Source organism: Lagopus muta, chromosome 4, assembly GCF_023343835.1.
Source record: "Lagopus muta isolate bLagMut1 chromosome 4, bLagMut1 primary, whole genome shotgun sequence".
Lineage (NCBI taxonomy): Eukaryota > Metazoa > Chordata > Aves > Galliformes > Phasianidae > Lagopus > Lagopus muta.
In genome coordinates, this window is record NC_064436.1 from 26,827,457 (window position 1) to 26,851,472 (window position 24,016).

The 24,016-nt window shown below is 46.2% G+C and overlaps 3 protein-coding genes across 27 annotated transcripts in view; 2 read left to right on the top strand and 1 right to left on the bottom strand.

Moving 5' to 3' along the window:
- The window catches only part of LIN54 (lin-54 DREAM MuvB core complex component), a 38,849-nt gene extending 31,813 nt beyond the window's left edge, over window positions 1-7,036 (top strand). For all 7 annotated transcript variants that reach the window (XM_048942893.1, XM_048942892.1, XM_048942888.1 and 4 more), the window contains 4 exons: window positions 1,931-2,033; window positions 2,317-2,454; window positions 3,144-3,346; window positions 3,796-7,036. In XM_048942893.1, the coding sequence (XP_048798850.1) occupies window positions 1,931-2,033; window positions 2,317-2,454; window positions 3,144-3,346; window positions 3,796-3,997 (646 nt within the window). In that variant the 3' untranslated portion in view covers window positions 3,998-7,036. The remainder of the gene's footprint in view (window positions 1-1,930; window positions 2,034-2,316; window positions 2,455-3,143; window positions 3,347-3,795) is intronic.
- Window positions 5,799-13,642, bottom strand: THAP9 (THAP domain containing 9). The gene is made up of 6 exons (XM_048942887.1): window positions 13,536-13,642; window positions 13,159-13,425; window positions 12,897-13,092; window positions 12,613-12,811; window positions 12,386-12,536; window positions 5,799-11,192 (listed from the first exon to the last, which is right to left on the bottom strand). The coding sequence occupies exons 2-6, from the start codon at window positions 13,236-13,238 to the stop codon at window positions 9,248-9,250; spliced, it is 2,571 nt and encodes an 856-aa protein (XP_048798844.1). The 5' UTR covers window positions 13,239-13,425; window positions 13,536-13,642; the 3' UTR covers window positions 5,799-9,247.
- Window positions 13,608-24,016, top strand: part of SEC31A (SEC31 homolog A, COPII coat complex component) — a 34,561-nt gene continuing 24,152 nt past the window's right edge. For 9 of the 19 annotated variants that reach the window (XM_048942870.1, XM_048942871.1, XM_048942873.1 and 6 more), the window contains exons 1-10: window positions 13,794-14,124; window positions 14,325-14,407; window positions 14,711-14,834; window positions 17,132-17,330; window positions 18,691-18,786; window positions 19,337-19,477; window positions 20,246-20,388; window positions 21,424-21,523; window positions 22,371-22,532; window positions 22,726-22,878. In XM_048942870.1, coding sequence (XP_048798827.1) covers window positions 13,802-14,124; window positions 14,325-14,407; window positions 14,711-14,834; window positions 17,132-17,330; window positions 18,691-18,786; window positions 19,337-19,477; window positions 20,246-20,388; window positions 21,424-21,523; window positions 22,371-22,532; window positions 22,726-22,878 — 1,524 coding nt within the window. In that variant the 5' untranslated portion in view covers window positions 13,794-13,801. Of the gene's footprint in view, window positions 13,743-13,791; window positions 14,125-14,324; window positions 14,408-14,710; window positions 14,835-17,131; window positions 17,331-18,690; window positions 18,787-19,336; window positions 19,478-20,245; window positions 20,389-21,423; window positions 21,524-22,370; window positions 22,533-22,725; window positions 22,879-24,016 lie in introns of those variants that run through there. The other 10 variants (XM_048942874.1, XM_048942876.1, XM_048942879.1 and 7 more) reach the window with 7 other exon arrangements.

Below are 24,016 nucleotides of genomic sequence, written 5' to 3' on the forward strand. Positions count from 1 at the left end.
GTTGGTTTTTTATCCTTATTTTTGACACTGTATTTATCCCAAGAATCAAAAGATGTTTTTTAAGTATGTAAGAAATGTTACATCTATCTTCTAATGTAAAGTTATTGTTGACATTGATGGGGATGTTGTCATGCCTGTGCCATTGTGCAGCTTATGTGAGCTGTATAGACCCTGCCATGTCATAAACTTGTAACCTTGCACCCTTGTGCTTGATAGAGCCACTTCTGCTCAGCAGCTGGAGTTGCGTTTTTGCTGTTAGTGACATTGCATCCAACAGCGTCATCAGTGCGTGCCTACTGTACTTTAGAAAATCCTATGAAAAATGGTACACAATATGAAGTTCTACAGCAAAATTGGGCTGCTTAGCTTGTTGCTTTTTCTGTTTTGTTATGTTTCAGGAGGGGGAAGCGGTGTTTGTTTTAAACACTCAAATAGGGCTAGTGATTCTTAATAAGTCGAAGGCTTGGTCATCTTAAGATTTTTTTTTTTTTTTTTTTTACTGTTCCGTTTAGTGTTTTTGTAACAAGTTGACACAAAAAACGTCTTCAGTTTAGAAGTTGGGGTTTTTTTGTTGTTGTTTTTAACCTAAGCAGAGTCAGTATACAGATTTCTGTACAATAAATATGAGGAGGAAATATTAATCTGTGCTTCCATGAGAGTTAGACAAAGAAGAAAGAAAAATCAGTGGTGTGCTTCTCAAAGGAAAATGATTCAATGGTATCTGAGCCTCCTTTAACAAATTGTTAATTTTTTTTCATTTTGGGCTTGTTTCTGTGTAACAGACCCCACACTGTGTGTTGGGGTGTTCCCTGTGCTTCCTAGTCTCAAAATTGTCTGCTTCATAGGAGGCACAATAAACAGGAAGAGATTTAGCTGTTCTGTTTACTCTTAGATTTGTTTTACAACATACATGCCTGTTGCCTTCACGGTGCCTAATGTATTTTAGTCTGGCTCCTGAATGCTCTGGAAATTCTGGGACAGTCATGAACACAGACTCTCAGCAGAATTAGAGTATCAGCTGAATGGGATCAGCAATTTCCATCAACTGTTGTTGGAAGTGGTACTAGGAGGATAGAAGCTTGCCAGAGTTTTTGATGGCCGCAAAACATGAGCTGAGGATGAATGTGGTGTGCTTCCATGCATCAGGCCTTTGGGGTGAACCCAGTGGGACCTTGGTTTTGGCAGGAGGTAACACAGGTACATAAGAGACAAAGTAATGTGATAAGTCATTCCAGTCAGTATTTCACTGCTTCTTATTTACATCTTTGTCCCTTTAAAAAGTCTTCAGTAACTACAGTTTTGTCCTCATTCAGATCCTTTCCATAATTACTTGTGCTTCAGAGCCTATGAGGCGTATCACTTGCTGATCTTCTGTCCCTGCTTTTGCTGACTCTACAATGCTTCACAGCTGAAAACAGCCTATAGGCAAAATTAACACACAGGAAAACAAAAAGACTCACTGCTGTGTTAATGATGTCATGTTAGTTTGCCTTTTACTTGGTACTCCAATCATTTCTTCTGTTTTGGCTGTACGGGAGCTCCTGGAGACTGTTTTGAACTGGCTGGGTCAGGTTATGCCTACAAGGTGGCTGGAGCAAAGCAGCTCTTGGTGTAGGACAGTCATCCAAGTAGTGCTGTGGAACAAAAACCTGCTAGCTTCTCCTGCTGCTATGAAGTCTGAGCTTTGCCTACATCAGCTTGAGACAGATACTCTTCGGCTGTATGCTCCCAGTTTGCAAAATAGACCTGCACTGGGAGATTTAGTGTGTGTGAGTGAGGCTTGTACCACTTGTTCATATGGAGCTTGGCATAAGATGACCTAGACCTTTATTGGTGTGTGTCACCAGACTAGAAATGTCTGGTGCTGCTATTGGTACTACACCAAGGTAATGGTCATGCTTGTTAATGCTTTCTGTATCTTCCATTTCAGGTACTGTGATTGCTTTGCAAATGGTGAATTCTGCAATAACTGCAACTGTACAAATTGTTACAACAACCTGGACCATGAAAATGATAGACAAAAAGCAATAAAGGTAGGAAGTCTTTTTTTCCTAGTTTTGAGGTTGTAGAAGTGAAGAGCATGTTCCATTCATATAGAATTTAGCGTGTTTCTGAGTGGAACTGTGATGAGAAAACTGGCTGTGTAGGTTGCCTCTGAATGTAGGGATCAAAGATGTAGCTTGTGCCTTCTGAAGTCAGATGGATGTTTAACACCCTAATCTCCTCCCACCTGTGCAAGGTGTAAGCTGTTGCACTGCACCTTTGATTTCTGCGCCCTCGTATGCAGTGACTGACCCTTTGGGTCTGCATTGACAGGCTTGCCTTGACAGAAACCCTGAAGCCTTCAAGCCCAAAATAGGGAAAGGAAAGGAAGGAGAATCAGATCGGCGACACAGCAAAGGGTGTAACTGTAAACGCTCGGGATGTCTCAAAAACTACTGTGAGTGTTATGAGGTAAGAAGCATTATGTCATCCTAAAGGCTTCAGCTTTTTCCATTCAGTGCTGCAACTTCACTGTTGGGCTTTGTCTCTTCCTCTTGCTGAAACTCTGCCATAACGGTTTTGGTCAATTTTTCCTACAGACAGTTTACATCTAGAAAGCTGTGTGCATTGCAGAGTTGTTCACTCTTGTCCTGAGCTTCAGTTTAAAACATATAGCAACTCTGAACTCAGGCTTAGATTTGTCCTTAACTGAAGAGTGGTATTTTCTAAAGAACTCTACAAATCTTACAGAAAGAAACATACAGCACCATGTCCCTAGGTGCTCTATTAGTTATTACAGCATTACACAGGCACTCTAGCATGGATAATGTCTGTGGAAGCCAAAGGCAAACTGTGATGCAACACAGTTTGTAGATGCGGGGATAGTTGCAGACTGATCTCTCAAATAGTTTAACTGCTCAATTCTATTGAAAACAGCAGATTGGGGAAGAAGGACATGAGTGGGAAACTGTTGATTTGCAGCAGATGATGCATAAATTCTGGGAAGGCATCTCACTTCAGTAAGAATTTGAAGAGAAGACAGGGCTGCTTCTAGCGGCTAATTAATAAGAGACTAGAACAAGATGACCCTTCTCCAATGGTTAATCATAAAGAATGTCTAAATTGCAACGGGTTTCTCATCTTCCCTTTGTTTCTTTCAGGCAAAAATCATGTGTTCTTCCATATGCAAATGTGTTGGTTGTAAAAATTTTGAAGAAAGCCCAGAACGAAAGACATTGATGCACTTAGCAGATGCTGCAGAAGTTAGGGTCCAGCAGCAGACTGCTGCAAAGACAAAGTTATCATCCCAGATCTCAGATCTCCTCACGAGGCCGACACCAGCACTCAGCAGTGGTGGAGGGAAGTAAGTTAACACAGCCCTCAGTTTTGCTTGGTTCTAATGTACTTTTTCTGATGCGTGTGACAGGTATGTTCCTGTCATCTTTGAATGTTATCTGCATAAGCTGTAGGACCGGAAGTACTCAGGTGAAGTCTTTTGTCTCCTGTGAAATCTAGTGTGTGCAAAGCTTAGCTGTATTCAAGCATGTAGCTAAGCATTGTTTTTTCGTGGTTGTTGTATGCTGCTAGAAAACAAGAAATACACATCCAATTATTGAGTGCATATGAACTTCAGGCTGCTTATATAGTAGAAGCTGGATAGTTTTTCTGCATACCTGGGCATCTCAAAATCTGTTTTGCAGCGTACCTCAGTGGCAGCAAGAACAAAGCAGAAATTGCCTGCCTGTTTATTTGACTCAAACTGTGGCTTGTAGGCTGCCTGTTGGGGTGAGCGGATGTTTTGTTTTGTTTCAGGTTGCCCTTCACGTTTGTAACCAAGGAGGTAGCCGATGCAACCTGTGAATGCCTTCTGGCGCAGGCAGAGCAAGCTGAGAAGATGGGCAAGTCGAAAGCAGCAGCGGAGCGCATGATCCTGGAGGAGTTTGGACGCTGTTTGATGAGAGTTATTAACTCTGCAGGGAAGTCCAAAAGTGACCCTTGTGCCATGAACTGCTGACGCGTGCACATGAGCCACAATGAAGCAAACTGAACAGAACACTTAAGGCACAGGGACACTTTGATTTGGAATAGAGGATTTAGTAACACTTGCCAATTTGGTGCTTGTTTTAATTGACTTGCAGAAGATTAAACAAGGAAATATTTTGTAACAAGATTTAGAGCCTTTTAAGTCTTAGCTAAATTCTCTTCTGCATAAGATAACTCCTGAAAGACATTTTTTCTTCCTGATGTACAGCTTTTAACTTGGGTTTCTTAAAGGAAAAAAAGAGTAGGTGTTTTCTTCCCTTTCCCCAAAAATAACTGCCTGAAGGGCATATATAAATTATTATAATATATTATTTACAGTACATAAAGTTGTGTTGCTTTGTGCTGGAAAACAAAGAAAGATACTGAGGCAACAGGCCCACAGTGAGGAGTATATGTGTATCAGTCACTTCTGAAAGGAAATGTATAAAAATCAGCATCTGAATGGAAGGTAGTACCTACACTTGGGACCTGACACGGCGTAATGCTCCCTCATGAGCAGAGCAGTATGAAATACACAGGCGAGTATACAGTGGTTGCTTGCAGGTTTATTGTCAACAAGCGTTTGGGAACCTCACTAGAGTGGGCCCTAAGGAATTCTGAGGCAATAGAATAATGGAAAATTTTTGAGATGATCATGGGTGAAGGCTCAATGTTTTGTTGTTTCTTTGGTTATTTTTAATGGAACTCAGAGGCTAAGATAGTGGTCTGCTCTTAAAAGTGAGGAAGAACAGCCATGTTGCAATGCTACTCTGCCTGTGCAGCAGGCAGATGCTGTTGCTTGAGTGAAGCTTGGTGTTCAGAGCTCTGCAGCAGCTCAATCCTCTCTTCAGGTAGTGCTGTGCAGGCTATTGCATTTTCAAGGATTAAGCTGTTTTGAGCCTGAGTAGGTGAGGGTCAGGAGACAGGAGTGCTACAGTTGTCTTAATGAGGACTCAAGACAATCTGAATCTGAACTGACCTGCAAGTGCAGGAGGAGATATCGTGTTCAGCCTGGTTGTGAGTCTTCATGGTGCTACTTGAAATTGTGGTGGTCTATTTGGCTTCTAAAGATTTTGTTTTGGGTTTGTTGGGTTTTTTTGAGGGCTGTTTAGAATGATGGAGAGCACAGTGATCAGAGAGGATGCTAGCACAGAATCAAGATTGCTGCTAAAACAGATGTGTGGATCCTTTGGCTCAAAAACAAAAAAAGGGGGAGGAAAGTATACCAACAAAACACAAATCAAGGTAGAGCTGTATGTAGAATGGGACAGGAATTTTCCAGTATTTGTTACAGGCAGTCTCAGATCACTTTTTTGATAGTGGAACATCTTTGCAAAATCAATCTCATAGGTTACTTACTAATGTGAATGTCAATAACCATGTTTAATCGCAGGCATTTTTAACAACTCTTTCTGTTCCCTGAACAATGTAGCTAGGTTTTTCCAAAAAGGATTTTTTATCTTCATGTAAAACTGTAAACACAGAGAGATGCAGCAGAGCTCTTCCTCCAGGTTTTCTAGCAGAGCCAAATGCCTACGTGTGTGTGAGATGGCAAAAAGATGGAGGAGGCTTCTGCTCCCCCTAGAATGGCTTGGGGGCACAAAGGACTGGAAGGTGGCCAGCAGCAATGGAAGGCCTATCAGGTGGCTGTTGGAGATCAGATGTGGACTACTGGTCACTATCAGAAAGGCTCTGTCTGGTTTAGTAACATCTCCCTGAGTGTAAACTGCAAGTATATTAGTGCAAATCTCTGAAAAGGGAATCCATCCATCTCTTCTGTAAGTAAGTGTCTGTTTTGGTTTTTTTTTTTCCTGTAATTAAGACTTGGGTTTATTAAAAGTCAGTACAATAACTTCTTACATGTACAAGGGCTGCTCTGAAAGTAATGCCTCCTATTTTATTACGCTAGCTCACAATGTTAGAGGCAGATGGATGTTAGTGGCATGGCAGGAGAGGTTGAACCTTCCTGCCAACATTCTGTTGAGGCAGTCTGACAGAAGGGCATCTGACACGCAGGTACATATGAGGAGAAGGTGTGTCACTGAATTCCTCCACGCAGAAAAAATGGCACCCGTTGACATTCACCAACTCTTGCTGAATGTTGATGGAGACCAAGCAGTGGATGTGAGCACAGTGAGGTGGTGGTTGTGCATTTTAACAGTGGCGACTGCAGGTCACCTCTGGTGCAGATTTTTACGAGCATGGCATGTGGGCTCTCGTTCATTGCTGGTGAAAACGTGTAGCTGAAAGTGGTGACTGAAAAAGTGTGTTGCAGCTGAGAATTTGCTCTATCGAATACTGTTGCTGTGCTCTTTGTTGCAGTTTACGTGGAAATAAATGAGGCATTACTTCCAGAGCAACCTACATAGTGCAGATATTCAGTTTACTTCTAGTGACCTAATGTAGTACGTCCAGTAAGATTTGTATAAATGTAAATTAGTGTAAGTGAATAAAGTAAAAACTACTTACATTATTTTTCAAACAGATTGCAATATGCCTTCTTTTGTTTAGACTTCAATCCATGTTAATTTTGTATATATTATGTGTCTTTCTCTAAATTGCACCTTTTGTGATGTGTATTTATATACAGTGTGCAGAAACTTGTGAAATTTAGATTACAGTTGTAATTATGTATGATGGCATTGCTTGAGAATATTTTGCTTCTAAAGACTTTGAAGGTGCAATCAAAAAGCTCTTAGTTTTTCAATTTTGTTTTGAGCAAGCTTTCTTCAATATTAAGCTGGGATTCTTCTCTTCCCTTTTCACTAGTATAATATGTACGGATTGGGTTTTGTACTTCCTTAGCCATTTGCATCAAACTGCTGGACAAGATTGACAGTCAAGCTCATGCAGTTGTGTGAAAATAATTGGGAATGGGACAAGGGTTCATTTTGTAGTTCTGTTTACATCTGAAAGTAGAAAAACTAAATTTATATTTACTAGACCTATTCAAAGAATACACTTTTCTATATTGTAAAAATAAAAGTCAGATAAATCACAAAGGAAATAAACATTTATACTATTCTGTAAATGTTTAGTACTGCCTTGGCTTTCCAATACGTGATTGAATTTACCAGAGATAAACCATTGGATATTAGTGTACTTTCACACCTTGCCGTGCATGGCATGTAATAATGCAGCTAGTGTTCTGGCTCTTGGCACTGTGAGATGGTATCAGGCTGCAGGAGCAGCCCTGGAGATGTGGCAGCAGCTCCAGTGAGTGTAGATTGCCAGCATCTGCAGGAGGGGTGAAAAGGATAAAAAGGAGGATGAGCAGAGCTCAGGGAAAGCAAACAGTTTCATGTGATAATACATGAACTTGAAAATATATGTGATGACAAGGGTACAATAGAAGACTGAGAGAAGAAATTATTATATCAAAGTGATTTGAGTAAGTTTGTAGGATTCCAGAAGTGCAGAGTGCTGGCACAAGTGTGGGTCCTTCAGAGATGGTGAACATCTGCACAGATGGTGCTGAGAAGAGAGACTGAACAGGCACGGTGGGGAAAATTCCCTGGCAATAACTGCACTCAACAGTTCCTCTGAAACCTGGCAGTTCCTGAAGTGTGAGAACAGCTAAAAGCATTTCTGCTGGGCAACAGCTGCTCTGTATTTTTGGAAATGAATGTTTAATTTATACAGGACTCCTGTAACAACTGTCAAGCTTACACTGAATATCAGATGGCTTTCTTAGGTTATCTGGTAACTGCAACTTGTTTTTCTTTGTTTGTTTGTTTTCTAATATGTACTTCTTGCTCAGGCCTAATTCTGCTAAACCCTGGGAAACTTCAGCAGTGTTTTGAAAACTCTTTCATCAATATTTAAGTGAAGTGCAGAAGGATGGATGAACTACGTTGGTCATGGGCATCACCGGAGGTCAGAGTCTTTCACATTTTTTGTCTACGAGCATCCCCTTGGGGAGAAGGCTCAGTCTGTGTCAAGCAAGACAGACTCACTCTGATGTAAACAGGAAGTGGTAGCAGGCAACTATCCAGCCAAAAAAAAAAAAAGCAGCAAGGAAGTGCCTGCTCCCCTGTGACTCATCTCATCTTGTGGCTGGAGGTTTAGGCAGTGCAAATATTCTAACTCAAAGGCAGTAGCACGCAGCTTAACCAACCATAGGGATTCTGGAAGCATTTTCTATACGCATATGTATGAGGGCAGATGTTTTCCGCAAAATGTATTCTGGCTGAACTGGTTTTGTGGCAGTTAGTGATGGCTTTTTGCATGGGTAATTGGACTGGAGAGCCAGAGAGTTGTGTGGGAAATACTACCCTCCTATTTCCATGGATGCAACCTCTGTTCTGTGTAGCAAAAAGTGAGCAGTGCAATGAGTTACACGAAATTCCTGTTGGAGGTAAAACGCAGCACACCAAGGCACCTTCCTCACCACAATACTGAACCGATTGAAGAAACCTGGCCTATTGCTTTGTTCAAGGAAAACAGTGTCTAAGGATGAGACAGACCTGTCTTGCAGCTCAGGGTACAAGACCAGATGGAACACCAGCTCTAGGATGAAGGGTTGTGCTGCACAGTGACTGGGGGGATCTCATGGGGGCCATGTATGGGACCTGAAACACTCCCCGTGCTGCAGCATGCGTGTACATAGATGTGTGGTGCTCCTGCACAAGTGATTAAGTAGCACTGCCCTTGTGCCTTGAATGACAAGTGTTTGCTTCACATCCACTACCTCGTTTGTGAGACGCATGGGTTCAACTTTGCAGTTGCTGTAGTCCTCTCTTCACCAAGTTCTAGACTTAAAGAGCTTGCATGCCTGGCTCATCAGCTCTATGTACAACTCAAGTCCCATTTTGTTTCCGTATGATTTATTTCCGTTTTTAAGCATTTTCCCTTTAGAGTCTCTTAGTTCCAGCTGATTTATTCACAAATCTGCTAATGGTAAAATCGAGTTAGCAGCACACCACTCCCCTGCCCCTTGCAAATATGGATGCATCTTTTCTCCTAGCAAGAGCACTCACAGCACTATGCTAGCCAGCATCAGGAGCAGACACCATGCTGTCCCTTGCCACCTCCCCAGGCATTTTAAGCAACTGCTTCCTATCCTGATTTGCCCTGAGTTGCACGAAATACGTGGCTGCTTCACAGGGTTGCTAGATGGACTTCCTTGCTCATCACTCGTCAACACTAGTTTTGCATGGCAAATCATGGAAAGACACCATGTGGTTTGCTGGGCACCTATTGCATGGATCTGGCCACTGAGCTGGAGGACAGCAATAAATATTCATGATCCTGCATGGGTTTGGCTTGACCAACAGCTACCTAGCTGTGATGGGAACAAATGCTTTCCCTTCACTTTCTTCAATCTGTGCCTGCCACAGTGGTAACTGAAGTTCAATTTTTGGGCTTGGTTTGTTCTGATGTTTAAGTAACACTCTGCTATTCCCTTCACTAAGATTGAGTAGTGATTGTCAGTGTGCAATTCCCCCTCAAATAGGTGCTCAGAAAGGGTAGGGAAGAGGTGATTTTGTCCCAGAAGCTCATGGAAAATTTTCTGTTCTAGAGACAAATAATGTAACTTAGAGTTCTTGTTGTTATCTCCCAATTGTCTGTGCCTGCTCAGGATTTGTTCAGAAATGTATGCCACGTGGTGCACGCTTGCTGAGGGCAGGCTTAGTCCGTGTAACTTCTTGATGTAGAGCACTGCTCCGCACCTTAGCCTGCTCTCTGACTCAAAGAGGGATGCAACACAAGCCTCACATCGCAAGTTGGAGGCTAACTGCTCAGCAACTAAGCCTGCAGCAAAGGTGATGCTCTGCTTGTGCAGTGATAGGTCTGTAAGTGCATTGCTCAGAGGAGAGTCACGCAAAAGAAGGCCAGCACAAGGGAGCTCTGCTGCCAGCATCGGCCTATGAGCTGGGTTATACTGAGAACAAATGCTGCCAAGGGTAAGGTCTGTCCTGTGAGACAGGGACAAGTCCAAGCTGCTTATACTTGCTGTGCTGTGCAGAGTGTCTGGGGCCAGGCTGCAGCCAGCCAGCACTTTGCGGTAGGCAGCCTGAAACATGGCACAGGTGGGGTTCCCACTGCCAGCACTGCAGGCTTGCCGGAGAGCCCAGAGAAACTGCTCCAACGGCTCAAGGCTGAAGGCAGAGGTCAGGAGGTGGTGAGAAGGAGCACCCTCTTGAAGCACAGGGTTGCTGTAAAGCCACTTGAGGCTCTCAGCATTGAGCAAAAAACTCAGAAAGCCCAGTCTGTGTTTGCTCTTAATAATGTATCTCCCTGTAGAGTCTGTTAAGGTAACAAAGAAGCTCTTGGCCTCATGGAAGAGGGGGATGATTTTGTTGTAATTTCCAGCTAGCAAAGGCCCCTTCAGTCCACTGCAATAGGGACCTCTGCCATGAAATACATCACACAGACGGCTCATCGTACGCAGAAACTTGACTGTACCACCACAGTTCTGAAATGAGGCCAGGCCCAGCTTCTGGAGGTGCTCCAGTGCATCAGCAACGCCCTCACTGAACAACTGGGCAGCAAGGTTGACCTTTAGCTGGCAAGTCTCTTTGCTCTCTGGATGGCCTGATGTGGGCCCTAACAGCTTTTTCTCCTGTAAAGTTGCCAGCTCCACCACATGCTGCCACTGCACAGTGTCACTGAGCCACTGTATCTTCTGGAAGTATTGCAGTGTGTTCCTTATCAACCGGAGAGCGTGACAAACATCAAAGAAGTATGCAATGCAGTGAGTGGAGCTGGGCGGGTGATGGAAAGCACAGCGGATCCTTTGGGGGTTGATCCTGACTCCCAGAGCTCTCGCCGTCTCAGCCCCGCACGCGGTGGCACCCGATGTCACGGCCAGCACTGTGACACCAATGTTGTTCAGTTTACTGATGGCCTGACGAAGCAGCTGAGCCAGCAGGCAACCAGTCACGCTGCTCACAAAGAAGTAGCCGAGGGGAGCCCTCCAAGGGCTTGAGATACCGGCTGCCATGACAACTACCACTTCTGAGGCCAGCGGAGCTTCATCAGCATCAAGGCTGCCTGCTCCCAAGTCAATAAAGCCAGTCAGGTGCTGGGTCTGCTGGTCCCACTCCTGGCTCTTCTGCAGGGACATATCCTGTACCATCAGGGTACAGTAGCAGTAGGCCTGTTCCCCTCTCTCCACCTTTTCTTGAAGCTGGACGAACATATCATTGCTGAAGCCTGGAGCTGCAGCATCGTTAGACAGCCAGCTGGAAAAAAAAAAGGAGCATGTGGTTAGAGGATGTGCTTCTGAGAAAACTGAAGCAACAGCCAGCACAGTTCACCACTTTATAAAAACTTTATCAGGCATGTAAAGAGCTGCAATGCAGACCCAGCCAGCCAGCACACAGTGAACTGAAACACATGTTTCTTGCAGCCCAGTGATGGAAAGTCAAACAAAAATTTCAGCGTGGAAATAACAAAGTGGGTTCCTGCCTCTAAAGTGGAGATTAGGACAACAGAAAAAGGAAACTGAGCAGGGTACAATGGAGCGCTGCAATGGCCCAGCAAAGCCAGGCTTCCCTCCACAGCATGCGCTTTCTCCATGCTGCAAACCTTTAGCTGGTTGAGAAGATCTGGAGCTTAATCCTACTCTGCTCAGTCCATCTTGTCCCCCAGCCCCCCCTTAGGGCAGGGTCTGTGGAGATGCCAGGGACTTTCTTCAACTTTTATGTTGTGCACTGTTACTTCACCCCTTACTAATGCCTCTGGCAGCACTACAGGTTATGGATTCTCAGCCCATGCACTTATTTGCAAAGAGTTATGCAACTCAGTTGTATGTTTTGGAAATGTCTCCCATAAATTAAAATCAGACGCTTCCAAATTCTCAGCTACTTCCCTCAATCCTCATGTGGCAAAGTAAGAAAACCCAAGCCCCCATCCTGTCTGTCTGGTGTACTCCTTCCCTTCCTCAAGTTTTCTTCATGTCTCCTCCTTTTTCCAAAAACTAGTCCCCAGTTTTTTACGTTAAATGCTACTGCTTTCTGTGGATGCAGCCCTGTCCAACTCTCTGGGCTGTTGGAGCAGTGCAGCAGGTGCTTGCTTAGCTCTTGCTTCTATTTAAGGGCCATTACTCACAGTTCTCTTCCTGCCTATAAGTGGCAAATCCCTCCCTTCTCTCATGTCTACGCTCTGAATTCTAAGAGCACGGATTGAACAGTATTTCCGTGCCTGTGTGCCAAAGTGGGGTCAAAGGACCTCAGCCTTTCTGTGGTCCTTTGTTTCTGCTACACCACGTACATCCCCTACAGCACCCGAGGTCCTTAAATTAAGCCTCTGTCACATCAATACAGGGGGGAGAGCTCTTTGGAGCTCAGCAGGTTCCCTGGAATTGTTCATGCAGGGGTTGTGCCGTGTACACAACCCCTCACCAAGCACACGGAGGGGCTGGGGGCAGACTTGCTTGGTCAGGCTGGCGGGATGCGGCAGGGGGAAAACCTTCCTCAGCTGCTCATAGGCGGCGCGGTGGCGGAGGTGCAGCAGGCAGGCGAACTGTCTCATGGCAGGGCAATACTCGGCGGGCCGCCTCCAGCGCCGGGCACCACGGGGCAGATCTGCTCACAGACACAAAACCGAGAGTGTGGGCAGCAAGGAGCCGGGGGGGCAGCGGGGAGCAGGGCTGGGCCCTACCTGGAAACAGCGCCCGCAGCACCCGCAGCGCGGCCCGCGGCAACCCGCGGCGCGCTGCCAGCTTCCGGACGGGCCCGCAGAGGCGGCGGGGGCCGGCGGCGGGCGAGGCCGGCCCTGCCCCGCTGCGGCTGTACGTGTGGTCCTGGCTCCGCAGCGCGCTCCGCAGCGGCACTTTTCGCGGGTGGCCGCGGGGCGGCTCCTAGGGCGGAACGGCGGCCGTTAGCGGCGGCTAGCGGTAGTTAGCGGCGGTCGGGAGCCGTCACAACCCCTCTCCCTCAACGCACCGCCAGGGGGAAGCGGGACGGCACAGCCCCCCGCCGCAGCTTGCGCCGCAGCCCGTAGCGCTCGAAGTCGGCCTCGGCGAAGTGCCGCGAGCAGAGGATGGCCCCCGGTCCGGGGCTCCAGGCACGCCGGCTTCGCGGGTCCAGCCGGTTGACGGCGCGGATCCACTCGCGGCGCTGCGCGGCGTCCACCGGGAACCTGCGGGTGGAGAGGGGTCGGCAGGGCGGGAAGCGCCGGAGGCTGCGACCCGCCGCCCGCACTCACTGGTGGAAGGAGATGCCGCGCTCCCGGCTCCGCCCGTTGTCGCGAGCGCTGCAGCCCAGCGCCGAGCAGCTCCGCGTCATGGCGGCCTCATCGCGCGCCGTCGCCCCGCGCTCATTGGACGTCTCTTCCCGCCCGCCCTCCTGTTCTTTATCGCTATTGGCACTTCTGCTTTTCCCCCGGAAGTGGAATTGGAGAGAGGCGCCGCACTTCCGCCTCGCTGCGACGTACACGCAGCAGGGAGACGTCTCGGAGACCAATCAGCGGCGCCTGTGGGGAACAAAGCAACCAATGGTGAGCGGTGATCCTCGCGACCAATAGCGGTGCCGCTTCCGCCTCCTTTATATGGCGGAGCGAGGAGCGGGAGCACTTCTTCTCACCGCGCGGTGCTGCTGTGTGGTTGTGCCTGTGAGGCTGAGCGATGCCCGGCAGCAGGGCCGTGGTCGACGGGCGCTCGGCCCCGCGGCACCGTAGGGTTGAAGCATCGCCTTCTCCCAGCGCGGTGCTCGCCTGTTGAACAGCGTGGGGGACGCAGCCGGCGGCCCGGCTCGCGGCGAGAGGTTAGCTGCGCCCTCTCTGAGTTTAAAGTAAGAAAATGACCATCAGAAAGGGGCGCCCTGGGCGCGGGGCGGGGCCCCGTCCGGTGATGAACCTCAGTGCTGTTCACATCCTGACACGCCGTGACGAGCGCTGTCGAACTGAGGACGGGCGGCCCTACTTCCCCCGCACGGTGGTTCCGGGCCCGTCTCCGGCCCGCCTGATCTCCGTCTCTCCCTTCTCCCTAGGTCCCGGCCCTGAGCGGAGCCCGCGGGAGGCCCGCACCCCTCCGCCGCGGGTTGGGAGAGGCGAAGCCCCGCCCGCTGCCGCCCGGAAGGCGCCGGGAGCGCCCGGAAGCGGGAGGCGGTGCCGCGGCTGCCACGTTGGAGCGGGCCGGGAGCGGGTGAACGCCGGGCCGGGACTGGAGTGCGGGTAGAGTTCTCGGTCATTAGGGTTTTTAGCCTCATTTTTTGTCTGAAATGAGGAGTGCGTGCCCGCCGGTAGCCGCTCGCTTATTGGGCTCGAGGCCACCCGCCGCCAGAAGGGTCTTCCTGAGGAAAAAGTCTCCGTTCTGAGGGGAAGGGTGCCTTCTCGTCTCTTCCTGCGTTTAATCGTTGTTTTTATCTTTTCAGTAAAATGAAGCTGAAAGAGATTGACCTCACTGCCATGCAGGCATGGAGTCCTGCCCAGCAGCACCCCATTTACCTGGCTACTGGTGAGTTTTGGGTCGCTGCTGCCAAGCTGTCAGCTTGTGCTTGGAAGACTAGATATCGTTGTACAGTTCCTCTAGGGCACGGGAAGGCTGACACTCCTAGAGCTTTCCTTGTTGATACTGGTGAAGAAACTCCCCTGCAGGGATCTGTGGATAGAATTGCATAGAAGCACTCCTAAATAATTAATTGGAAAAAATGATTCTGTCTCAGGGTCCTTTTTGCAAGGACAATGGTTTTAATGTCCCCTTTTGTGCCGATCTGCTGTGCAACATCTCTTCCTCATTGGTAATTGTGTTCCTTTGCAGGCACATCAGCCCAGCAGTTGGATGCGAGTTTCAGCACAAATGCTTCCCTGGAAATATTTGAGTTGGACTTATCAGACCCTTCACTGGACATGAAGTCGTGTGCCGTCATTTCTTCCTCTCACAGGTAGCAGTGGGGCTGTAAGCAAGCAGTAATGGGGGCTGCTGTGTATGGTATGTGCCGAAAGACCAATGCATGGTGTTTGACTGCAGCTGTTTAGTAGAGTGGCACCTGGGTGCTCTCGCTATTGGGGACAGCTTAAGTGTCATTGTGAAGGCAATAAACTGGGACTCTCAGGTGCTGCAGGCTGCTTGTGTGCTCCCTGAACTTCACTGTGATGTTAGCTGGGAGGTGTGAATGTGTCTTCTGACTCCAGGGAGCCCCTGGCATTCCTCAGAAAACAGAAAGAAAGATATAACTGTGGAAGCAATCAATTTTTCAAACTGGCACATCTAGTTTGGCATGTAGGTGATTTGAGGGCATTAATCTGTTGCAGCAAACTGGGTCCTGTCTTAGGTATGGTGTCATACATCTCTGTGCATCTGAGAAGCCATGCTCCTGCCCTCACAGCTTTGGGTAGTTTTCAGCTCTTTACCCTGCGCTCCTCTGAAGCAATGCTGCTCTCATCTAAGCGCCACGTGTCCTCTTGCACAGTGCTTGCAGTAGCTCTCTAGTAGCCACAGCAGTGGTTGCTACACATCACAGTGGAAGTGCGGGATAAGTAGAGACAGGGGTGACTATTTTCATCACTTGGAGCAGATCCATGACTTTTTCATATGAGCTTCAGGGGTAGCATAACCAATTGTGGTGAGCGAATTGAAACTGTGAGCGAAGCTGCAGGCAGTTAAAGCAATTCCCTGGTATGTCCGAGTGACCTCTTGGTACTCACAGAGAAGCAACTGCTGTCTCCCACACCTCTGATAAGAGTGGAAATAACTTTACCTTCATTCTCTATTATCCACTTCACATCAGTAATTTCAAGACCTAACAGTATCAGACAGTTTTACCTAATGCAATTTCCTGGGTTTGTAGAAGTAAGCAGATGCAGAGGGGTTGAAACGAGGACTGTCTTCGTACACAGTGAGGCTGTGGCTCTGTTTACAGATGCCTTTCTGATTTGAGTAAACGGCTGTTGCAGTGGCTTTGCAAGAGGAAACATAGAGTGTTATGCTGCTGGTTTTAATCTGTGCCATCTCTGTAGCGATAAAATTCCCCTGGCTGCTGCTGGGGCTTGCCCATCACTGCCCTGCAGTCATTGCTTTTGTAATATGTGGGGAGGTGAGGAAGAGCCAGCAGAGCCACAGACTGTGCCTGAAGGCCTGAGCTGTGGGCAGAACTGCTGTTAATGCTCTTTACTGATCCACTGAGGGCGGAGTAAGGAGTTGGAAGCTGGAATTTTTCCTTTTCTAACCCTTTTGAAATACAACTGATACTTTTCAGAGCTTGCTGACTGGCATTTGCTTTACTGATTTTTCAAAACACACTTCTTACAGCCAGCATGCTATACTTCTTTATGAGTGCTTCCTTCAATGAATGTTTGACTTTGCCCCCAGAAAACAATTTACAAATTAAAATGGCTGGGTGGAGAAATACACAAAAGATGAATCTGGTAACAGGTTCTGTTAGTTGTCCTCCTATGGAAAATTTCTGGCTGCTGTTAATAGAACCGTATCTTGGAAAGAGCAAAGTTGCAAAAGCAAAATGATTGCATGATTGATTCCAGTTTTTGTTCCTCAGCCTTTTCTGCTTTCTTTTAGGATACTGAAGACCTGTTGAATGTTACTGATGATATGATAGTACTAATTCTCTGACAACCTGTTGATCGCTCTATTTCTTCTACCCTTGCATAGTTACATGCAAAATTACAGAAGTCAGGGTACCCAGAGAAAGGGTTTACCTGATATCGTAAAGTAGCTCATCAACACTTTGCAGTCAATGTAGGTTTGCTTTCTGCTTGCATAACACCTGTGATGTGATAGTATGTTGTTAATTTGGAAGAAAGCCATGCTTTACATGGTTGAACACCCAGGAATGCTGTCTTGCTTATTCAACAAGTTTGATCTGAAGGAAATATGTGTGGGTTGTTTGGTTGTTGTTTTTTTTATTTTTATTTTATTTTGTGCAGTGACACAGAGGCTTGAAAGTGTTTCTGGTGTATTTGATTCCTCTGATTCAGCTTGGGAAATAGGTCCAAGTGACACATTTCTGATGTAAGTCATTTGCTGAGCATCTATACTACAGATGGAATATTTGCACTTCTAGGAGCACTGATGAGGGAAAGGTTTTGGAATTCTTTTCCAGCTCCATCTTTTTTTTTCTCCCTTGTACAAACAGCTGCCTACAGATAGCAGAGGCTCACCTGCAGGCTTATGGCTCATATTATGGCCATGGATGGCTGCAGCCTGTGTCTGTCTGTCTTGCAGGTACCACAAGCTGATCTGGGGGCCGCACAGCATGACTGCAGGTGAGAGCGTCTCCGGAGTCCTGATTGCTGGGGGTGAGAATGGGAATGTCATTCTGTATGACCCAGCCAAAATCTTAGCTGGAAACAGTGAAGCAATAATTGCTCAGAAAGACAAGCACACAGGACCAGTGAGAGCACTTGATGTCAACATGTTTCAGGTGAGTTTTCAGTTGTTTATCATGTGCAGTCGTGGATGATGAGTGGCCTGTTTTAAGAGATTGTTGCCATAAGTGTACCTGTATCTTTCTGTGGTCCTGACAACAATGACTCTGAGACATGATTTAGCAGAGGGTCGTTAGTTAGGGTAGTGTGGTTAGGTCGTGGTTGGACTTGTTGATCTTTAAGATCTTTTCCAACCTGAGTGATTCTATGATTCTGTGACTTAAATCTGACCTTTGTCTGTATTCATTAGGAAAAATCTGTCCTATTGCTGCCATTTTAGCATGAGGGACGAAAAACTTGGAGATGGCCAGATAATCGTTTTCTGTTGTCAGCTGATGTTGTCAATTTATCATGTGACTTTAGCTGTACTTCAGTAGAGGTGGTTTTCTGTGTTGTTTTAGTCAGTCTTCATTTTTAGTTCCCATAGGCTGTGCATATATTGTTCTTATCACACAAAATATTTCGGTGCTTTTGTTCTAGCTTCTGGTGTTACTGTTTTTTAGATTTGTATGTCCTGTGGAAGTGGAGTAAGCCTATTAGCAGCTCAAAATATTGTCACTTGAAGTAGGGACTCAGAGCAAATACACTGTGGTGTGGTGTCTTGAGGCAGAAGAACTCAAGATCAGCAAGCTTTTCTCACTTGCTGATGAGAGTTTAGTTCCTCCTAGATACAGCGGGTCAGTTTTTTCTCAGCCCTCACCAGCTGCATGAGAACTGAGTTGATTTTGTTCCTAAATAACACTTCTGTCTATGCACAGTTACTTCTAGCAAGGCCACCCTTTGTTCATTGTGTCTTCTCTGAAAAGCTTCCTCTCTCTTTCTATGACTCTTATGAAGTCAGGATTTGCACATCAGTGGCCGTAGGATGCTATCAAAGGGTGCTCAATGCCACTAACCCACATCACACCGCCTGGACATTTTCATCATGGCCACAGGATTGGAGACCCAAGTGCCACATTCCCTCCAGCCAGCCCTGCCCTGAGGCAGAGTGCTGCGGCGGGGAAGCTGCAGAGCTGCTTCTCTATCTGCTCCATCCTAGAAATGTCAGCGCCGGGCCCTCTGCGGCTGTAGCTTCCTCACATGTTCCTCCACTGCGTGGCAGACACTCAGTGAAACAGAAATCCTGTTCATAGCACTGGTTTGATTTGGTGTAGGGATTTCTTTTACTTACTCAGCATTATCTTCAATCTCCAATGTTGCTGCTTTTCCCTTAAGCTGCTCTGTGTGAAGTGAAGGCTGTATCCTGAGCTTGTGTGAGAGATTGGCATGGATTTGTCCATCTGATGCCTCCCAGAAGCTCAGACTGCGAAAGCCGGTGCTGAAAATAGTCTTAGCGTCTTTTAATGTGTCTTACAGACTAATCTGGTGGCCTCTGGTGCTAATGAGTCTGAAATCTATATCTGGGACTTGAATAATTTCGCCACACCGATGACTCCAGGAGCGAAGACTCAGGTACTAGATCGGTATTCATGAAATGCTGCAGAGTAAACTAATGAAAAACGTGCATGTTTACTTAGGTTGTGAGCTCGTTAAAACCAACAGCTTTGAAGCTGTCTGAGGGGGAGGGGGGGGGGAAGTTCAATTTTAACTTGATTAGCTGTTAATTGCAATTAGCAGTGAGCTGCATTTCTGGTAATATTAGTTACAGTCCTTCTGATAAAGCAAATATTTTCATATTAATATAAGTAAAAACCAAGTTCCTTTGCTGCGTATTGTTCTTGAGCAGCTGTAGTTTGTTTTCGTGTGGTCATTTTGAAGGAAACTTGCTTTTGTTAAGGATTCCTGTACAGGATTTTCTGTTTTGGGCGGTCTGTTTTTAAGCTGTGCAATCTTTTAGTCCATGTGCTTATTGACATTTGGGAATGCAGTGCAACAAGAAGGGCTGGGTTAACATTGCTTTTCCGTGCTGTGGGGAGGAAGCAGAAAAAGCTAACAAACTTTCTCCACTCCTTGAGACCTCATTTTGGAAAGGGTGTGACAGGCTGTGCTGTTTGTGTGACAGCCTCTTGAGGACATCAGCTGTATTGCATGGAACAGACAAGTGCAGCACATCCTGGCCTCTGCCAGCCCCAGCGGACGAGCTACTGTGTGGGATCTCAGGAAGAACGAACCCATCATCAAAGTCAGTGACCACAACAACAGGGTGAGTTAGCTCTGGCACAGCTGCATGGATACTTACAGGGAGGTGCTTGCGTGTCACTGGCAGAGCTTGATAAGGAGGGGTCTTGGTGATGGAACACCACAGAATAGTTTTACCCAAGAGCTGATTGCCCCTATTCCTGTATGCTTAAAGCCATCACACCTTCTCCCAGGCTGTCAATAGAGAAAAGAGCCTGTTTAGCTTGTGGAGAGTGAAATGTTTGTCTGATTTGTGTGACTATTGCTGTAAAAACACTGAAGATGCAATGAGTTCAGGATGAAATTTACATGTGTGTGCTCCTGAATTAGCTGCTTGGTCACTGCGCTCCTGCTCAGATAAGTTTCCTAATTTCATATTTTATGTATCTGTTCCTTGACATAATAGCAGTACAGTAAGCTGTTTTCCTTGTTTAATTATAATGCTGTGATGGAATGTTCATGTGATGATAAGCTCTGCCTCACAATGGCTTCTATTAAAATACCAGTAAATACTAAAGTAGTGGAAAAAACTCTGTACAACTGCTTTTACAGTATTCTTGGATTAAAACAGTTAAAAACAAGAGAGCCTTCAGAACCTCACACCAAGTCTCGCTCATGGAGTTGAGGACAGTATCCCAATCTGAGTGCAGTCAGAAGCAATGTCCAGAAGTACAGCTGCAAATTGGCATCTTCCTTGAGACTCTGTTTTCCTTGCAGATCTATCTAGACTGTGGGCTTCTGTACTTTAGCACTATATGGTTACCCTGTGCTGTGGCACAATGTTATCTTTCAGATGCACTGTTCAGGCCTGGCCTGGCACCCCGATGTTGCTACCCAGATGGTTTTGGCTTCAGAGGATGACAGGTTACCTGTGATTCAGATGTGGGACCTTAGATTTACCTCCTCACCACTGCGTGTTTTGGAAAGCCATACGAGGTACAAGACTCCTGCAGTCTGCTGCTCTGTAATGTTCACTGTGTTGATGACTATAGCAGTTAGTACATCTCACTTTTTGCGTAGGTTCCTGTGAGTGCTTGCTTAGTTGAAGCCACTCTCCAGCAGCAAGCAGTGTTGGATACTGCTGGGTGGAAGGGAATGGGCCTCACATTAAAAATAAATTCCCCTTTAACAAAAGTTTCTGGGTTGTTTCTATTCTGTTTGTGTATGGGAACTGCTGAGTTACAGCCTGAACCTCTGATTGATCACCTGAGGCGAGCCATGAGTCAGCCACAGGAGCACAGGTGAAGGCAAATCACCTGTGCTGCCAGAAGGGGTGGAGCCTGGCTGCACCTCTCCTAGACCTATTTAAGAGCTGACTGCCAGTGGGGAAGGATCTCTTCTGGAGATCCGCTCTGCTGGAGTTTTGTAAGTGAGCCCAGGATATGGGTAAGCTTTCTATCTATTCTCTTTTCGTTATCATTATCTGCTTTGCCAAACTCTTTTGTTTATTTTGTAATTATAACATCTTAATATTCATTGATTATGCAGTTTGAAAGGCAGCTGGATTGCAGGGTTAGCAGTAGCTTGGTTTACATAAAGAGCAGCAGTGCCTGTGTTGCAGCTATCACCAAAACTGCTGCCAGTGGCTCAGCTGATACAAATCTACTGCTAATAAAAAACTGTCAGACTTGATAGCTGCTGTTCCTACCTATTGGTTTGCATAAAATGTGTTAATGATGCTATAGGCAATTGAACCATTTGAGTGGATTGAGTGGATTTGCATATGGAAGTGTTGAATTTAATTTTCATATATAGTGACTGTACCTTTACAGCTAGTCACACAAAAGATAGCATCTTTTCCAATATATCAAATGCTGATGACATTGAGAACTCTTGTGCTCCCCACTCCTTCCTCTGTTAGGACATTTTGGCATAGACTGCTCAGCTACTGTAGCAACTTGCTTACAAACACACTTTATCACCATTTTGCATTTATATTAACCTGTTACTTGGTTGTGACTTCTCACACAGGGGTATACTGGCCATTGCTTGGAGTATGGCAGATTCAGAGCTGCTACTGAGCTGTGGGAAGGATGCCAAAATACTGTGTTCAAACCCTAACACAGGCGAGGTACTGTATGCACACCACTTACTAAAACCTGTTTGTTTGGAGGTGTCATGGTGTTATGTAAAGTAGTAATTTAAAAGCAGTTGATCTTTTTTTCAAGCACTTTCACTAATTTTTGCAGTATAGACTTCTTACTGGCTGTGTGGGCAAGGTAATTCTGTGGGACAGGGAGAGGTGTTGTCAAAATTCAGGCTTGGCTGTGGAAGTGCAAAAGCTGTGCAAGGCAAAAGGTGGGGTGGCAGATGTGTGATCCAAGCTGGATTCTGAGCTGGGAAGCTCTACATTTGGACGACTCACACTGCATATTTTAATTTAAAATAAAATCATTTTCCTGGGAGACAGCAAGGCAGCTGCCACTTGATCCCTTCAGCAAAAATTTATTAGGCAAGCAAAGAAAAAATTCTTTCTTCATGGTTAAATGTCTCTTGTAGCAGTGATCTTGTCTGTTCTGGGCCAGGAGAAACTGCTGGGAACACAAGTTTTAACTTTCCCAGTTACCCCCAGAACAGACTGCCTTTGGAGCCTGGGTGTGTTCCCATGTTTTCTGCATGGGTTAGCATGACTTCTAGCAGCTCACTGCAATGCACAGAGAGCCACGTCAGTAGCTGTACACACAGCACAGACATACACTGTCTGCTTAGCTGATCGTGTGTAGAATACACAGAAAAATCAATGGGAATAGGAGATAAAGCAGTGGTGTGTGGTGTTGGATTGTCATGTCCTGCTCACTGTCAGTGGGGGTGCTGAGGAGCAAGAAGAGCAGCTTCATCTCACGTGTGGGAAAGTTGTTGCTGCTGCTCATGGTATTTCATATATGCTCTGATGTGCCGGACTTGTTTTTGCTGCCCAGGTGCTGTATGAGTTGCCCACAAACATGCAGTGGTGCTTTGATATCCAGTGGTGTCCCAGAAACCCTGCCATCTTCTCTGCAGCTTCGTTCGATGGACGGATCAGCATTTACTCCATCATGGGAGGCAGCACAGATGGTTTGAGGCAGAAGCACGTTGACCAGGTATTCAGAAGCATGCAGCTAAGAAAGTGGTTAGGAAGAGGATAAAGCATGGGTTTGTGGGTAGCCTTTGGAGGATGTTCCAACTGTATGGTTGCAGGAGTACTAATCTGCTGTTGAAAACAAGGAATAGTTCAGTTTATTGGAGATGATGTCTAACTCTAGGTTTTTTTTCTATCCCCTTTTATTTCCAAAGCTTTCGTCCTCATTTGGGAACCTTGATCCATTTGGTACAGGGCAGCCTCTCCCACCCCTGCAGCTTCCCCAGCAGACTGCACCACAGAGTGTTGTTCTACCCCTAAAGAAACCCCCCAAGTGGATCCGGCGACCTGTGGGAGCGTCGTTTTCAGTGAGTAGGGATCATGGCTGGGCATGGCTGGCCACACAGGAGGGAGATAGTAGTGCCTGCAAAGCACATCTGAAAGAGGGGAACTTGTTGTGCTCCACCTCATGAGAGTGTGCCCTGTTTGCTGGGGTGATGGGAGATGCTCACAATAGGCATCTGGACTGGGCACTTGGGACAGCATGCCAGCAAAATGATGACAAAAATGTTTGGAGAAAGAAATCGAGAGGCATTGTGTTGCCCACAGGCACTTCTTTCTGTTCTGGAACTTGTATAGTGTTTGCTTTGAAGAAATGAATATATTATTGGAGGGGACATGTTGAGCAGCTAGCTGAGATTTCAGTGCAATTTGTAGGCATTATGTGGTTCAGTGTGGAGAAAGGTAACGAGGTAAGCACTGATGGAAGGTAGTGGGAGCCCCTGAAACAGCACACAGGCCCAGGCTCCTTTCTGGTTGTCGAAGCTGCAGAGAAGCTGTATGAGAGGCAGGCAAGGCCCTGCTTTTCATGAAAGCAGCGTCACTTGCTCTTCAACTCCAGCAGTGCCTTGCTTTCTTGACTCTGAGGCTGTTTCCCAAGAGAACTCATGAGGATTTTTAGGCAGGCAGTCTACTTGAAATGGATTTCTGTGCCAAAATACTGCCTTTATTTTCATTAGCGTCTGCTTATTCATCATCTCATCCACAAATTAAATGCAGCTTTTCTCCTATCGAATAGAAGCAACATGGCCTAGCCACTGGCTGATGTATCATTTTGTAACAGTTTATATCCTTGTCCTAGCGTTCTAGCTTGTCAGCCTTTTTCTTGGCCTTGCTTTTTGTAATGCTCACTTTGGTCTGGCCTATGTCAATTAACTTTAAGCTATCAAATGAAATAATATTATAAGCACCATTTAATGTGTTTTTTCTCTTCCCTGCTTTGGCAGGGGGTTTGGACTCGATGATCTCTGGAGGTCCCTTCCAACCCCTACAATTCTGTGATTCCTTTCTGTTGATTTTTATTTTTTCTAAATGTTGATTCAATTCACTGCCCATCTCTCAGTACTTTGAATTTGCAAACAAGCTGCTGTAAGTAGGCTGCACATGATATTTGAGCATCTATTTAATGATGCATTGGGCTTTTTAGTGTGTTGTAGGTTAACTCTG